The 16854-nt window shown below is 44.6% G+C and overlaps 2 protein-coding genes across 5 annotated transcripts in view; one reads left to right on the forward strand and one right to left on the reverse strand.

The window, feature by feature from the left end:
- The first annotated feature begins 470 nt into the window (after positions 1 to 470).
- On the forward strand, positions 471 to 5261 carry LOC108920053 (lysophosphatidic acid phosphatase type 6-like). Of its 2 annotated transcripts, none has more exons than XM_018728510.1 (11): positions 471 to 538; positions 1137 to 1356; positions 1901 to 2029; positions 2237 to 2367; positions 2584 to 2663; positions 2787 to 2874; positions 2957 to 3089; positions 3252 to 3352; positions 3549 to 3641; positions 3930 to 4095; positions 4400 to 5261. In XM_018728510.1, the coding sequence occupies exons 2-11, from the start codon at positions 1144 to 1146 to the stop codon at positions 4508 to 4510; spliced, it is 1245 nt and encodes a 414-aa protein (XP_018584026.1). In that variant the 5' UTR covers positions 471 to 538; positions 1137 to 1143; the 3' UTR covers positions 4511 to 5261. The 2 variants fall into 2 exon arrangements, with proteins under 2 accessions (XP_018584026.1, XP_018584027.1); XM_018728511.1 differs by lacking the exon at positions 471 to 538 and adding an exon at positions 547 to 622 and having other exon boundaries at positions 4400 to 4652.
- Positions 5262 to 6931: 1670 nt separating this feature from the next.
- The window catches only part of LOC108920052 (B-cell CLL/lymphoma 9 protein-like), a 95064-nt gene continuing 85141 nt past the window's right edge, over positions 6932 to 16854 (reverse strand). For all 3 annotated transcript variants that reach the window (XM_018728508.2, XM_018728509.2, XM_018728506.2), the window contains exons 9-11: positions 11830 to 14119; positions 9722 to 10006; positions 6932 to 9484 (exon numbers count right to left, since the gene is read on the reverse strand). In XM_018728508.2, coding sequence (XP_018584024.2) covers positions 8391 to 9484; positions 9722 to 10006; positions 11830 to 14119 — 3669 coding nt within the window. In that variant the 3' untranslated portion in view covers positions 6932 to 8390. The remainder of the gene's footprint in view (positions 9485 to 9721; positions 10007 to 11829; positions 14120 to 16854) is intronic.

Raw genomic sequence — 16854 nt, forward strand, 5'->3', positions numbered from 1 at the left:
CTGTCATCTTGATGTGAGAAGAAAGTATGAGAGTGGGCAGGATATCATCTAGTCATTAGACTCTAATTTAGAGCCCTTAGTAAAATGAGAAAAAAGGGCCCTTTAAAAATTGTTTACCATTTCAGTTACAGAGAACCTCAGTTCTATACAATCACAATGGGGTTCCTGTAACTCTACCAGATGAAAGGTAAAAAGCTGTGACCTCACTTACTAATTTAAATCAATAATTTAACTTTACTTTAAATGGAACTTTTAACAGTAATATTTCCGAGTACTTACAAGTTACAGCACTACCGTATTACGATAAGAATAAAAACCGGCTTGCGTAGAAAAAGCGGAAATGGAACTGAGCACTCCCAGCTTTCAAATATGCTTCTGGGAAATGTAGTTTTTAATGGAAATACGTTTGCGCTCATTGAACAAGCTGTAATTAGGGCATGCTTTCCGGTTCCTCGTAGGTTATACACTAAAGGACTACAAGTACCAGGAGCCGGTTTGCCTACGTCTCGTGCGGTGTCGCTGAATTCGGAGTTTCCGAGTAAGAAATATCTGCGAACGGTTCTGTAAGAACTAAATGACTAAAAATTAAAAGAGTCATTTTACCACGAATACTTAGAAATAAGTGAGTTCAGCTGCACGTGCCATAAGTTGTATCGAAGACTTAGCACTAGTAGTAGTCGGTTCGGCGCCAGAATAACAACAACAGTATTTATATCTGTAATATTAATATACGAGGTCCGTACGCCGGGACCTTCGCTTCGTAGCGGCGAAATACACTCAGCGTGACATAGCCTTTTTATTAAGTTATATTCGCTCAAGAGTCAGTCGTGGAAATAAGTTTAATTTAACGGACGGGACGGTCGACAGCGCAGAGTAGACTATGCAGATAATATAAAAAAAAATATGTTGACCGTGATAATGAATCAGCCGCATATATGTATCTGTATCTACTGAAGCAGTCACACTCCTTTAGTAATCTCTATTGTACCAGTTATACGTATTTTAATGATCCCCTTGCAGTAGCTGCTCTTCTTTAATTTCCTGTAAGTGTAATAGAGCCTCTCCTTGTGGACCAGCCAGGTGCCCCTTTGCACCCAAGTCTTTGTTGCCCTCACTGCGCTTCTGTGTCCCTCCAGGTGTCAGATGAGGCCCCTCTGGATCGGAGCCGGTGTCCTGGGCTCCATGGCGCTCAGCTCAGTGCTTTGGGCACAGAGGAGTAATAAAGCGGCGCAGACGCATCCCGATGGTCTCCGCGAAAGCCGAGGTCAGGACGTTCACTATGAACTCAAGCTGGTTCAAGTCCTCTTCCGGCACGGCGCCCGCACGCCGCTGAAGTCCATACCTGACGTGCTGGAGGTAGGCCGTAAGGTGTAAGATGATCCCTGCTAATTACAGCATACAGCATTTATAATATCTGAATGGATGCTGTTACGGTCAACGCTGCGGTCACCCAGAAAAATCATGTGCAGTATGGACAGCAGTGGAAAGAGTGGAGGAACAGTACGTTGGTAGTGAAGAACAGTGTACATTACAGAAGCAAACCCGTTCTGGATGAGTTGGAGAAGACGGATGCAGGAAGCATCACCCGAAGGGAGTTACAGCAGTTGGAGAGGAAAAAAAAAAACTTCTTTAATGGGGAATTGGCATAGGTCATGAGGAAGGGACGGGTCTTTCAGGTGATGTTGAGCAAGAAACGTTAGGTTAGGGTCAATGAAGAGATGAGAATTATGAAAGGCTCGTCCAAGGTTCTTCACAGTGGTTGAAGGTGAATGAGTGATGTTTCCAAGAGCAGTATTAATGGAAGTTCTGCAGAGGAAGAAGAATGTCAGATTTTGAATTTTTAAAATTTTGATGTGTTTAAAAATCTGCGATTGCTTCTGTTTTACTCCACCTCCAACAGGCACAGTGGGCCCCTAACCTTCTGAAAGCTCCAGTCCACACTCAAGTTGATTATGTCGTAACAGACTTGAGTGGAGGCCCTCAGCCACCAGCCCCGTTAGAGGACAAATACAGGGCCAAGATACTCAGTGTGAGTCTTGAGAATAAAAATATCTCACATAGCTGTGTAATATATGTTCATGAGAGGAAATGGAAATATGCTGCTGAAATAGGTCTGAGCTCGAAGACTTTGGTTTGCCGAGGTATATATGGTGATAGTAGTACTAAAAGTTGTTTTTCTGTGATTTATTTTTTTTTAAACTTCCATTCTTGACCTTTGATCTTCACTCTGTGCCAGGGAGGGACATTTTCTGGTCAGCTGACAACATTGGGCATGCAACAACTGTATGATCTGGGTGAGAGACTGAGGAAGACATACATTGAGGATTTCCCCTTTCTCACACCCTATTTCAGCCCTGCTGAGGTCCTGTGAGTACACTGCATGAAGTCATTCTAATGAGCGCACACAGAGTTTCTGTAGTCTTTCAATGAGTATTAAGGACATTCTCCAGGGCCTGGTCATCATTTACAATGTTTCATGCAAAAATCTGTGGTTTTTATAGAGGTTTGCTAAATTTGCTGTATCTGTGGAAGATGGGTTTTAGTGAAAAAATGCAGTATATGGTTCTTCTGCTTGTTATGCAGCGTCCGTTCCACCAACATTGTGAGGACAATAGAGTCTGCCAGATGTCTGGTGGCTGGACTGTTCCAGCAGAAACAGAAAGGTAAAACCCGCCTGTGCGCAGTAAAGGTTGTGATGTTAAGGGTTTGCGCCTGATGAAAAATGTGGCAACGCGCATGTTAATGTTAGTATTGACTCGTGCATCTTCCACCTCCCTTACTCTTAGACCCTGTGACCATCTTGACCACAGAGGCTGAAAATGAGATCCTGTACCCCAACTACGACAGCTGTCAACTGCTCAAATTGCTAGGCGGGTGAGTAACAGGTAAAGCTGTATCTGCTTGTCTGTAGTGCTCAGCTGCACTTGGTTCACTTTCCCTCTGTGTCTTTTCTCAGTCCTCGCTGGGCTGAGTCCTCGAAGCTCCCGGACATTGCTGCTGACCTCAGGAACATCCAGAGTGACCTGGGCATCACAGCGCACCAAAAGGTTGACTTTGTCGTCATACGGGATGACATGATCGCCAGAGAGGTGCCTTTTCCACGTTCAAAAATTCATGCAGTGTTTGTTGTTTTGTCTTGATTTGATGTGCATATTTGTGTTCATCTCTTCTCCTAACTCTCACTCTCTCAACTCTTTCAGTTTTCAGAGTTCATCTTTGTAACCACGCATCTTTCTCTGTGCTCCTTGCAGGTCCATGGCCTACCGAGTCCACCGGTGTTGGACAGGTGGAGAAGCACAGTGGAGCAGAGAGCTGTGGAGATGATGTATCACATCTATGAGCCAAGCAAGGCGTGAGTTGAAAGAGAGGGAGGGAAACCATGGCAATGTTGCATAGGGGCAGGAAGGGGCAAGGATAGGATGGAGAAGTAACCAGGCTTGAACTTACAGAGTGATGGAGGTCAAGAGCTGAGGAAAGGGTCTGCCAAAAAAAATTAAATGAAACTTCTTATTGAAAATATGTACGGTATTACCTTTTGTCAATTTCAGAAAAAGCCTTCAGCTCAGTGTTGGACCTCTTCTTCATGCACTGATTAGCAACATTGAGGATAAAATTCAGGGGATGCCATCGGCACGATCAAGGTGAGAATTAAGTTCATACACAGCAAAGTATGAGTCTGACTGCGAGTGGATCGATGCAGTTCCGAGCTACAGTCGAGGAAACGAGCGTTTAAAAAGGAGCTTGTCCACTAGGTGGCCATGTTGCACTCTTTTTGTTAAAATACAGAGACAATAACTCATGCTATTCACCAAATTTGTGAATTATGTCCCCAGGCTTGTCCTGTATCCTATCAGGTGGACATCTAGACCTTTATTTTATCCCTCCGCACTCGTAAGAGTAATGACCCGAAAGTGGGCCTGTTCTTTCAGGAAGCTGTTCCTCTACTCTGTCCACGACACAACTCTGATGCCTTGTCTGATGGCGCTGGGAATCTTTGACATGAAATGGCCACCCTTTGCTGCGGACATTACCCTGGAGCTCCATCAGCACCGCAAAACCAAGGAGGCCTTTGTCAAAGTTTCGTATGTTGGCAAGGTATGCCCTGGGATTCGATATGAGCTAGAAGCACATAAGACTGAAGGACTAATTTTTCAGAATTTCTAACCAGCTGATCTTTTTCTAATTATTATTCTTGTAATTATTACTGACAAAGTGATACTTTATCAGTTTTTTCCAATGTAATTAGTAGAACATTGAGACTTAATACCTTCTTTAAAAGTATTGTAACAGGTTCATTCTTGAACTTTAACTTTGTTAAAAATGTATCCTTACTCAGTATGCACCTGTAATACTGATACCGATTTTAATGTTACGAGTCTCCTTTGTCCTGTGTTTTAAGGACCAGCTGCTCCCAGGCTGCAGTGGTATCTACTGTCCTCTGGAGGAGTTCAAAAAGGTGATGTCTGCCTATGCAGTGAGCTTTGACCACTATAGGTCTCTCTGCAAATGAACAGCGGGTCTCAACCAGCCCTGACAACGGGGGAACACGTCCCCCTCGTGCTGTTTACACCGTCAGTAAATTTACAATATCTTTGTTGCGTATAATGTTTTACTTGGTTACTGTGATCCTAACCATGAAGGCTTTCTTGACAAGGACACTTTTCACCACATTGCGTGATAGCATTCACTGTAAATAGGGTGTTGTGCTTCCTGAACACAGCGGCATCAGTCTTCAGTGCAGCGCTGCGCGTTGCTGCACAACAGAGTCTGGCTCAATATTTACCCCACAGTCCCGGTGTGGAAATACCCAGTGATTGCATTGAAATGCTGTGTTTTTCTTGTAATTTTTAATTACTGGATTCCTGTGCAGCCCCGTATGATTGCCCTTTGGCAACATCTACAGTACTAGTCAAAGGTGTGAGCTGGACACTTTTTTCTTCCCCACATTGAAAAGCACAAGCAGGAAATGAGGCAACACGTCTTCTCGGCTTTTCTGCAGCAGTTTCCAGAGATGTGGGGCACTTGTGTGGTACTTCGCTTTCATTATTCTGTGCAGGTTGCCCAGATGTACACAGACTTTTGACTGGTACTGTGTAGGGGCTAGGTGAAAAGAAGTGGTTTCAAGAAGTACTGTCTATAAAGCAGCTTTAAGTGGGAGGTTAAACAAATGTCACCACTTGAAGCATCAGTTGTGAGCTACACTGTTTTTGTTAGTGTTGCATGTGTGCACCTGTAAACATAATATAAAGGTTTTGTTGGTTGACTGTGTTCAAAGAGAATTGTCCTACCTGCCTAAAATAGTTCATGCAGAGAGAAAAGTAAAGCTGAAGGTGCTCTGGCCAAGTTCTTCTGTACATACCCACCAGGTGTTCTATCCTCAGCCTTTTGGCTAGTGGTTCCAGGATAGGCTCCAGGTCACCATGACCCTGCTTAGGACAAGCAGTTATTGAAATTGGATGGATAGCCAGATCACATTTATCTAGACCACAAAGTAGCTACACAATTAAGGTCCAAATATGAAATGGACACCACAGTGTGATGGGAGGACACAGAAGTCACAATAACTGTACACTATAGGAATGTTGTTGAAAATGAACTTCCCTTCTCCTCTTATACAAAGTAGTACAGTTTTGCAGCAGTCATATAAGCAAGACTTCAAATGCTGGCAAACTACTTCTGGGGTCTTAAGTGCCTTTCATAGGGAAGGTTTACATTTAAAGAAAATATTTAAATAGTACGTTACTGTGAGTCACAGGAAGTCATCATACAGTGGAATCCTGAATTAACACAGTCAAAAATGTGACCAAAAGTTCATAAATAATCATCTGAAATAATTGCGTGACAGCCTGCCCATGTTAATATTTGGACGTACACTTTCTCGGTCAGGTCTGAAATAATGAACTTTAAAATACAAGCTTTCCTTTCATAGTAAATGCTCATATTACCTAAATTTAATTGAACCCTCAAATTCACATTATCAACTCACATGCGAAAAGTTGTACAAAAATTACAAGAATTGAAATTTCAATTGAAAATGGTGACATCCAAGAACCACACAAGCAGACCCCTTCCCCTGAGGGCTTGACTTGCAAGCATCCCTCAGAAAGCTTGTGACATTTATCAAAGTGTAAGTCTCTGCTCTATCATATTAATGAGCCCTGAAACAAAAGTGTAAAGTGCTATAAAAAAAAATGAGAAGACAAAGGAGGGCTTTTCCATCCATTATAACGAACCTCTTGTCCAGTGCAGGGTTCTGGTGGTCCAAGGCTTTTCCAGAGAGCACATGCCAATGCAGGATATACCCTGGGCAGGATGTTGCAGGGCAGTCACACACACACAGTAAGCGCAATTTACAGTCACCAATTCATGTCTTGATAGTGTGTTAGGAGCACCAAGAGAAAACCCCCACAAAAACAGGGAGAATGTGCAAACAAACTCACGTCAAAACCCTCAGGAGCTATGGGGCAATAGCACTACCTATTGTGTCACCATGGCACCCAAGGAAAGCCTTATAGTTCAGTTTAAAACTTGAAGTGACAAGACATAGCATTTTCTTGAAAGGTAGCATCTATTAATTCATTGCAAATAGCACTTCAGCAGAGAAGGGTTACGACTCTTGAGCGACCGCACTAGTAAAATGGCCACGTTTTGTTGCACTCTGATGCTGGAGTTGATTTTGAATTACATTGTGTTTAAAAGAAGGCAGGATATTTTTTGGTGGAAAAAGTGGGTGAACCGTTTGTAGTTCAGGAACATATGTGCTTTCCATTTAAATTACTGGTAATTGAAATTTCACTTGAACAAATTTTGCCTTAAAACAAATTTCCAAGAAGTTCCAAGCAAGAAATAATACATTGGAAGCCTGTAATCTGTTGCACCTGAAAAGTTCCACACTTAAACTGTAAACAAAGATTTAAAAAAAAAAAAAAAAAAAAAAAACACTGGGCTTGTTCAACCATGTTGAATTCCAAGGTAAAGAGCACTGAAATGATATATCTGCTAAGGAACACATAAGGCTGCAGTACACATTATAACAAACAATATATTTTATTTGTCTTCACCACCACAGCCCTCGGAAGTGGTTCTGTACCAAATTCAACGGAGTTACACATGACATGTTTACACTGCTGGGGGGGTCATTAAGAAATAACCTGTGTTCTGTTTTTTATTCCTTTTTATTTTTATTTATTACAAAAAAATCTGGATTAACCCCTCAGAAATCCAGAGCATATCTAGGATAGTCTTAAGTAACAATACACAGCAAAATAAAATAAAATAAAAATAAAAAAAGGAGTAGTAAAATTTGCTGTCACAACCAGGTATACTAAATGTTTGACCCAGGTGCCAGAGTCGACCACTAGTTTAGGACATGAGGCGTGTTTGATATCCCCTGACTCCCATCCTATCAAGAAAAGAAAGGTAGCTCAAGAATAGGAGAACACACTGCATATATCAGAAGATTACTGTTTCTACTTAGTCAATAGTGTTTTTCTCTACAATAAAAAAGAAAAGAACACTTTATAGTTAATCCATGTTTGTGCTTCTTTTATAATACTATTATCTGTATGAGGTCATAGTTTGGTTTGTTATACACTGGAGTTACAAAGGAAAATAAAAATTAAAAAATTAAAATTTCTCAGTCCCCCCATGGTAAACAGTACTGTTTTGGCAGGGGTTGCAGCGCATTTCTCCACTGTCACCCTTCCCCCCTAACGTAAAATGAAGACGGGGAAAAACCCTATACAAGTCACTGCTAAAATCCCTTTTACAATACAAGTACAGTACACAAATACAAAGAGCATTTTATTTCTGGAGGGAACAGATCTGATGAGACGTAAACATACAGCAAAAAACGGTGCAACTTGTGACAAAATGGCGAACCTTGGATTTTTTTGTCTTTTTACATTTTTTGTTTTTTTTGTTTTTCCACATTTTCTTGACAAGTCATTTTATTATCAGAAGAACAACTACAGACCTCTACTCCTGGAGTACTGTTTTCTTCAAGGTTTTTTCTTTTGAAAGTTTTTCACTTTATGTTTTCAATCCTAGAACAGTTTTGCACTAATTATAGAGACCAATCCCATACATTCTGGACTTCCCAAAACAAATGAAACCGAAAAGAAGAACCGCAAGTCGCTTTGCGTTCGCCCTCTCGGCACGTAAACTCCACGCCTCTGCCACGATGTGTCGCATGGCGAGCACTTCTTCACCACTGCACAGCGATGTTCCCTGTTCACCTGCAGGTCTGAGTGTGAAAGTGCTGCATGTTCCTCGTGGTCCCACTCCATGCGTGTGCTTGAAAGAGCCACTCCATTTGTGTGTCCTCTTCTTAGTATTCTTGTATTTAGTTTTTTGCATGTCTTTTATTGGTGTCCACTGTGTGTAGCAGCTTAGAACATCAGATTGCCTGGGTTTCCTGGCCCGGGGTTGAAGCCCATGCCCATGTCTGCTGCCATTCCACGAGGCCTCATTTGGGGTGGCATCATCATAGTCTGCTGGGGTCCGCCCATCCCATGTAGTGACATCATCATGTTAGGTGAGCCCACAGGCCCAGGGTGGTTGTACATAGGGCCTCTCTCCTTTCCCTGCGCCATCCCTGGGCCACCCATCATGCCCGGCTGTCCTGGCGATAGCATCCGGTGCTGGGGTCCAATCATGCCCTGGGGCATGAAGCCGGGCGGTCGCATGGGGTTGTGGCTCGGGTTTCCCATGGGCATGTCCTGAGGACCCATGTGTCCTGGTCCTGAAGGGCCCCCCATCCCACCCATAGGCAGGCCCATTCTGGGATTCCCCTCACCCATCATCCCTTGCATTTGTGGGAAGCCAGAGGGCCCTGAGGGATGCGGAGGCTTGGCCCCAGGGGCCTCGCCACGAGGGAAGTAGGACAAAGTCTGGCTAGGTTTCTCTGATGGGATGATCCGGGACAAATCGAATTCGGGGATCCCGGAGGCACCGGGCCGAATCACCTCATGTAGATCTGCATCGTTGAAGACGCCCGGCATGTTGCCAAAAGACTCCTGGCCTCCAGGGGCTGTGGGTTTACACATAGGGGGCTCCCCGCCAGGCCCATGAGGCAGGTTGCTGATCCGACCCAACGGCCCACCATCCCCCGGGAAGCCCATGCCCTGCGGGAAGCCTCCCTGGTGGCCAGGCCCATTGTGCGGGAAGGGGACCTGCTGAGGAGGGGACTGGCCAGGAGGGAAGCCCTGCTGCCGGTGGGGAAAGCCCATTCGCCCCTGAGGTATCATCTGGGAATTACCCATTCCGGGCTCCTGGGACCCTGGAGGCATCATAATGCCATGAGGCATCATCCCTGGCCCCATAGGCCCAGAGTGAGGAGGCATGTTGGGTGAGGGCATCTGACTGGGCATGCTGTGGGAGTGAGGCTGCGAGCCCATTGTGTTCATGCCCATGGGGCTAAGGGATGGCATGTGGCCTGAGGAGCTGGGTGCCATCATTCGAGGGTGGTGGTTCACTCCCATACCTGCACAGAGAAAAGTAGAAACAAGACGGTCCTCTACTGATCGGCCAGACAATCACAAGTGATGCTACCCTATCAGGATCGCCATCATATAGCCATGTGTCATTATTATATGCTTGTTAACAATGCTCTTGAGGGTAAATGGACTTAATTATAAAGGACGCATACAAAATGTGAAATTCATACATTGAAGGATGATGCGTTGTAAGTAGATGTGTGCCTGGTTTCTGTGATACATACTGGTCATACTGTTACTCATTGGGGGCAGGTTGGGTGAGCGTGCTGGTGGGGAGTCGTCATCTGAACTGGCCACCGTCTTGATGGCATCATGGTAGAGTGGCGTGGAGCTGGGCATGGCGAACTTGGACATACGCGACATCATGATAGACAGAGGGTTCTGTGACAAGGTGGGCTCAGGGGGGATCGAGTAGGGGCTGCCTGACGGAAGACTGCCCGGAAGACCCATGGAGCCAGGTGGGCCGGATGAGTTGCTGGAGGGAGGGGCTGAGGGGGGGCCGTTCCCACCTAGGAGGAAGACGACAGGCAATGAGCAAAAACACTCCCTTCCCTTTCCAACTGGACCACATGCTCTATCTGTGCACATTACACTCAGTTTATTGGTTATGTACTCATCTTACTGTATTGAGGAAAAAAGTTTTAAGATGAAAAAACCATTTTTGGTTTTATTACTCCTCATGTGACTGTAGTAACAGTCCTAAATGTATGAAAAGGCACATATAGTGGTTAATTTAGTGTATAATGGGTGATTGTGGTGAGCTCTATAGAGTGGATTTAGTTTTGCAAGTTGCATTGGATCAAGGTGTGAGAAAAAATGAGAACCACACGATACTCTCAGGAAAGACATCTGGAACAAATTAATGTAAATGTATACATTTAGTATGCGCTAGCTTCGCGTTACTGCTCAAATTTAAGGATGCAAACATTTTCCAGACAGTTTATTCTTAATTGCACTTTCTGTATTGTTACTTTCTAAAATTTTGCATTTCCACTGACAGCTACTTAATTTTTTATATTATGGTTTCATCCAGATTTTTTACAGAACACTACCTGTAAATTAATGGATATCTATATTATAAATCATTTCATTGTGTAAAGAAAGCTGAAAGTGGCCAGAAGCTGGCAAACACAGCAGAGCCTTATAGGATGAATCTCTGAACAATTGGGATTGGTTAGGAGGTTTGGGAAATGACAAATCTTTTTTGTATAATGTACTGAAACTCATTTAAAAAAAACATTTTTTGGAAGATTTAAATTTTTATAGAACTTAACCAACAGACATCTGTACTACTAAATTTCAAGTGATTTATTTTATTGTGAACATATTAAGTTAGACTTCTAGTCCAAATTATGTTCAGGAATTGCCGTACTTATTAATTTCTGAAGTGTGTGTGTGGTAAAGCAGGTGGCACAACGGTGCAGCAGACAGCACAGCCGTCTCTAGACTCCAGCTCAGTCTGTATGGTGATTCTATGGGTTTCTTCCAGGTGCTCTAGTTTCCTCCTAGAGTCCAAAGATGTGTGTTTCAGGAGAACTGGTGACTAAATTGCCTGCAGCATGTGTGTATGTGTGAGTGAATGAGTGTGTCTGATTGTCCTGGGATAGACTGGTGTCCTATGGAGTGTGTACCCTGAACTCCTCTCTGCTTCCAAGATAGACTCTGGACCACTGCAGCCCTACACTGGACAAGTGGTTATTGACAGTAGGGTGTACAAAGGTTAAGTACCCATCTGTGGAAGTGTTGACTGCATAACCACTGGGTGGAGCCACTTCCCCAGCAAGAGGAAAAATGAACACTAAATGAAAGTAGCATGTCTTGTTACATTAATTTATAATAGATGGTAGTGTCTCTCTCTGGGGAATAAAAAGAACATGAGCACAGAATGAATAAGTAATTGAGAACAAAAAAGAAAAGAAAATTCAAAGAGCTGACAGTCATTTAGACTGCAGGAATGTCACGATGTGCATGTGGGGCGGAAATGTCAGGAACATAATCTGTGACGTCATGTTCAACCAATTGCAACGCTGCTTCAGCAAAGCTGAATGGAGGCACCACTGGTGCTCGAAGCCTGAAGCATTTGACTGCTGCTGTTGTACATTTTATAACACCTTTTTCCTCACAGTTACTTCATGGTTATATATTCAGAATGAACGGCACTTTTTAATGCATTACCTACAATGTTTGAGATACGATTGAACGGCATAACAGCAACACAATTACCCTGAAAATAATTATGGTGAAGAGAGCAAAGAATTTATGTAGAATGGCAGCTGTTAATAAAATTAATAATGTGTGCACTCCTACTTCACATAGTGTGACATGGTGTTACCTGTCTCCACACTTCCCATCATGCTCGGCGAGGTCATGCTGAGGGAGGGCTTGTTATTCTGGGGAATGCCGGGACTCTGCATGGGGGGCTTCGGGGAGGATGTCCAGCCAGGAGAGGGAGCCGGGAGCGATGGGGATTTCAGGTGGACGGGTGAAGCGCCTGCCGAGCCCATCATGGGTGGGGACTTGATGGAAGCTGCAGCGGCAGCGGCTGCTGCCACCGACGGTCCCGAGAGCATGCCCGCCAACTGTGAAGGGGTCTGTGGGGACTTGAGGTTGCCTGAGGGAGAGCCCAGCATGGGCGACTGCACCTGTCGCAGCGTTGGCGACTTGAGGGGATTCACATTGGGCGAGTTCACAGGGCCCGCCTGGACACTCAGGTCTGAGGGTTTGCGTCCAATGTTCCTCTGGTTGGGGGATGGGCCTGAGCCCAGGGCAGCAGAGTTGGGGGGCTGGCTCGGGGGCATGTGGCTGAGCCGGGAGTTGGCACCAGCATTACCTCTTTGCTCGGGCCCAAAGGGCTGCTCACCACGGGGGCCTCTCATGTTCCCGGGCCCCTGAGGAGGCATGCCTGGGAAATGCCTCGCAGGCCCCATGTTGAAGTCCCCAGGCTGGGACTGGTCAGGGAAAGGGGGTCCCTGAAGTATTTTCTGCTGGGGCCCCATGCTGTCAGGTGGGGGACCCCCTCCACCTTGCCTCATTTTCATCATCTCCTCAGGACTCATATTCATCGGTGGTTCTCGCACCTTTGAGGGCATCATCTGCGGGTTGGGGCCCACACTGACATTGAGGTGCATATCTTTCATGTTCATGTTTCCAGGTCCCATAGCAAACTCCCCCATGTCCCGCCCAAGGCCTTTCACAAACTCCATCCTGGAGGAAGGGCTCATGGGTCCTTCTCCCGGCATTCTGGGGAACATAGCACCACCGCCATTGTTGTTGCCAGGATCCATGGGTCTTTGGTTTCCCATCATCCTATTCATGTCCATCACCATTCCTGGTGGCAAACCCATTTGCTGCTTGTCACCCATGCCCTGCTGGAACATGGCTTCTTGTACTGCTTGGGGGTTGGGGAACCTCTCTCCTCGCCCTCCCGGACCCCCAAAAACACCTTGACCAGGCAAGAATCCCCTACCGTCTCCCATCTTGGGCATGTCATCTGGCCAGTTCATGCCAGGCCGGGGAATGGGGTTGGGACCTCCATCCATGTCAGGGTTCATCATTCCTGGGAAGCCTGGCATCCTCTGCATATGGTGAGGGGGACCCATACCCCTAGGGCCCATGTTCATCTGGTCAGGGAAGGGCTCAGGTCCACCAGGTCCCCATACCTCCCCAGGGTTCATCTGGTAGGGAGGAGGAGGCCCGCGCATCATGCCCCGGGGCCCATGCTGGTGTAGCATCATGTCAGGCATGGGCCGATGCTGCATTTGCTCCTGTTTCCGCTTTTTCTCCTCATAGAACTCCTGTTGCAGCTTCAGCCAGGCCATCTGCTCTGGTGTCATGTGGTCCCCGTGTTCTGGCCCTGGGTGAGAATTCATGGGTGGACCGGGCGGAGGAGGGCCTAGCTCGTCTGGGGAGAAGGGCATGTCCCTGTGACCAGAGGGACCAAAGTTTGGACCCTCTGGCCGGGAACCAGAGCCTGGTTTCCCCAAGTTCTGAGACTGGGCCATCATAGCCTGCAGGGGGCCCTGGTCAGGTTTCTTGGCCATGCCCTCCATCATGCCCGAGTTGGGTGGGGGTGCAGTGGGGTTTGCTTGGCCCATGGAGGTCATGTCCTTGTCATCAGGGAAGAGCATACGCTGGATGTCGCGCAGTGTCTGGAGCGAGCGCTCTCGGTGCTCCAGCTGCTCTTGGGACAGGCCTTCAGGGTTGTCGCTCATGCTGGACATTATCTCGTTGGCCATCTGCTGGTGGTGCTGGGCCGTCAGCTTGGCATCAGTACCCTTGGACTGCTCCATGGAGGGAAAGCCAGGCTGGGGGCCTGGGGTGCAAGATGCCTGGCTACTTGGAGTGCCATCTTGGGGCGTGGCATTGTGGGGACTGCTGCTGGGAAGGCTCTTGGAGTCCATTCCCCCTGACATAGCGCCATCCTGAGGAAGGCTTCCCGGTTTAGCCCCCTGTGGTGGTTGCTGAGACGAAGGAGGCTGAGCTGGCTGCTGCTGGCTTTGGGGTGGGACTTTGGTGGCCAACTGATGGTTCTGCTCAGAGGGGTGAGATGACTGCTGCTGGGGGTTTCCTGTTGCCTGTTGCAGGGGCTTCTGCTCATTTCGGAGAGGTCCCATCTGATTGTTCTGCACACAGGAAGACAAATTTCAAGAAACAACAATACAATACCAGTAGGTCTTTCTCTGCAGTTAACTCCTAGTTACAGCACTCATATGGAAACTGCTCAGCAATAACCTAACATTTACCACCAAATGCATTTTCCTACCATGTGACAACACAATCATCTTACTGCTCTTTATTCTGCTTTGGACCGCCACAAATTCCCAGCCAAAGCACAATAACCCTCCATGCCTCTCTGATAAACGATAAGATGAAGGTTTGCGTTGCCTTATACTTCTCAGAAGCAACCTGTGTGCACTGTGAAACCAGTGAATAGTACTGATAGTGACACTTCAAGAAGCTACATACCCCAGCACCTGGAGAATCTGACATCAAGTATATTAATCGTCCTTGTTAATCTGCAGCTCCATTAAGAGAAACTGCATCATGGGATCACTTAGCATCAAACTCCTGGTGTATGTACTTAGTGCCTCGCGATAAAGAGCCATTACTGGGAAAAGCCAAAGTGCCGTGCGCTTTGCAACTCCTTCCACTTGCTCTGCATAAGAATGCTCATGTCATGGTAGGTCAGGGACGACAGGATGATGTGTGTCTGTCTATAAATGCATGTATGGATGGCAATTTAACCAGAACATCTCTGCAAAATAGCAATACACCTTACAGGGATGTCCTCTACTTGGTATAAATTTCTGTGGCCATTTATTATATATTTATGCATTAAAATGACAGACCAAGGTCACCCAAGGTCACAATAAAGGAGTCAGAATATCATGAGGATACCAATACATTATATCCACAATTAGAAAGTAAACAGAAGAGCAGAGAGCTTGCTAGAAAAAAAAAAAAAGTTTCATAACAGACGCCTTTCGGCAAAATGCCTTCACTGGCGTGGGTGTATATTGCGTCAGCTGTGAATATACGTAGTACACAAATCATGTGACATAAGGACATCATGTTACATGGGAGTAACAAAGATGGCGAACGACATGTCAGAACAATCAGTGCACAAATGTCAAAACATGTAAACAGTCTACAAAGAGTAAGCAGAAATATTAATATGTTCTCATACATATCTCTACAGGTACAGATGTAAGTAACTCCACATAGTCAAATCAAAAATCAGAATTACACCAAATACAATAATAAAAGCCGGGTCAGAAAAAAGAAACGTGGTGTGATAGGCTGGAATCACATCTGCAGCTATGTCTCTTTCTCCTAATGTAATGCTCAAATTGTATTTTCTATGAGATGTATGTTGCTTTGGAGAAAAGCGTGTGCTAGATGAATAAATGTAAATGCAAATATAAACAAAAATGCACAGATGTTAGAGGTTATTTAAAAATACTAAAATAAACAATATTGAAATATTGAAATAAACCAAACAATACAGGGAAAATAGTGACTGAATTAAAGACAGTAATTAAATTATCTAATTAAAGTAACAGGAAGCCATGTGAAGATGCATCTTCATTTAGTCTGTTTGGGGATGTTGTCCTTAAGGAGGAAGTATTTTGTAAATCTGCCTGTTAACTTATTTTAATAAATGTGTTACTTCCATCATTCAATGTTATCGTTAGTCCCATTAAAATTAAAAACCAGGTTTTGGTAAACTCTGTGTACTCTCACATTTTCTTCATAATTATGTGTATATTAGGAGGATTTAAGCACTCAGGCTTTTAATTTGATCTTTATATTAAGTTGAGTGCATCTCCAGATTATTTCAATATAAAATGTGTACTCTGCACTCATTCATTCCAGAAAATTGATAAAATTATTAATTCTACTATTTTTTTGGGGGGAAATTCCAAATTGTTCCAACTTCATCCCAAGTTTAACCCAAAATCACCACAACTGATGCCTAATTTAATTAGAGAAAACAGGGTAACATTAAAATGTCTTGCCGTTCCTGGAAAAAAATAAAAAAAATACCCTTCTTTTTAATCCATCGCCGCTGAAAAGCTTTTCTAAATTGTGCAAGTGTCCTCCAAAGTTTTTCACGCAGTTGTAGCAGTAAACTTAAGCCAGTATCTGAAAAGCTTCCCTGCTGTTCTGCTTGAGGTTTGTCTACATTTGTAACAGAGGTTAGGACAAAGAATTTTTGTTATTTTGTTCATTTTATGTTCAACTTTTTCCCCCATTTAGTTTATAAAAAATTCTAAATTTATTTCTTTTGACCCTCGCTGCTGCTGAATATGATTGTTAGGACCGCCCATACAGCACACATTCTTTTTTTTTTTTAAAAATCAAAATTTCATAAAGTCAACAAAGAATGAGAATGTTTGTAGACTGGCCTGCAGAAGATGAAGACATATCACATTTAAATGAAAGAAAAATAGAAAATTAAAGCAAAATTTTCAAATGTGGTTTCATTTTACTACGTCTGGCTGCAAGTCATAGCCTGGACTGGATGCAGCAAACTGTCGGAATGACAACCCGCACCAAGTAATTAACTAAGTGCTACCAAGGACCGGATACGCAAAGGATGGGATGTCGGGAGACTGAACAACAGACGATCGGTGTACATACTGATACAGCACGTGTGTGCAAGGCTACAATATTTAGCAGGGTGGTCATGCAGCCCTATTTTTGAAGAACCAAAACAGTGACCAGATATTCCAGAAATCATTCATAATACCATGCAGGACTTTTCTAGTGAAAGAAAGTTATGACACTTGAGTGAACCACATACAGTATTTGTAGAAGGTACAAATGTTGACCATAAAAAAAAACATTTCCTTGC

This window comes from Scleropages formosus, chromosome 14 (assembly GCF_900964775.1).
Source record: "Scleropages formosus chromosome 14, fSclFor1.1, whole genome shotgun sequence".
Lineage (NCBI taxonomy): Eukaryota > Metazoa > Chordata > Actinopteri > Osteoglossiformes > Osteoglossidae > Scleropages > Scleropages formosus.

Coding starts and splice junctions, on each gene's coding strand:
- LOC108920053 (XM_018728510.1), top strand. CDS start 1,144: ATGAGGCCCCTCTGGATCGGAGCCGGTGTCCTGGGCTCCATGGCGCTC. Junction 2,030..2,236: donor ACAGGGCCAAGATACTCAGT/GTGAGTCTTGAG, acceptor ACTCTGTGCCAG/GGAGGGACATTTTCTGGTCA. Junction 2,664..2,786: donor GTTCCAGCAGAAACAGAAAG/GTAAAACCCGCC, acceptor CCTTACTCTTAG/ACCCTGTGACCATCTTGACC.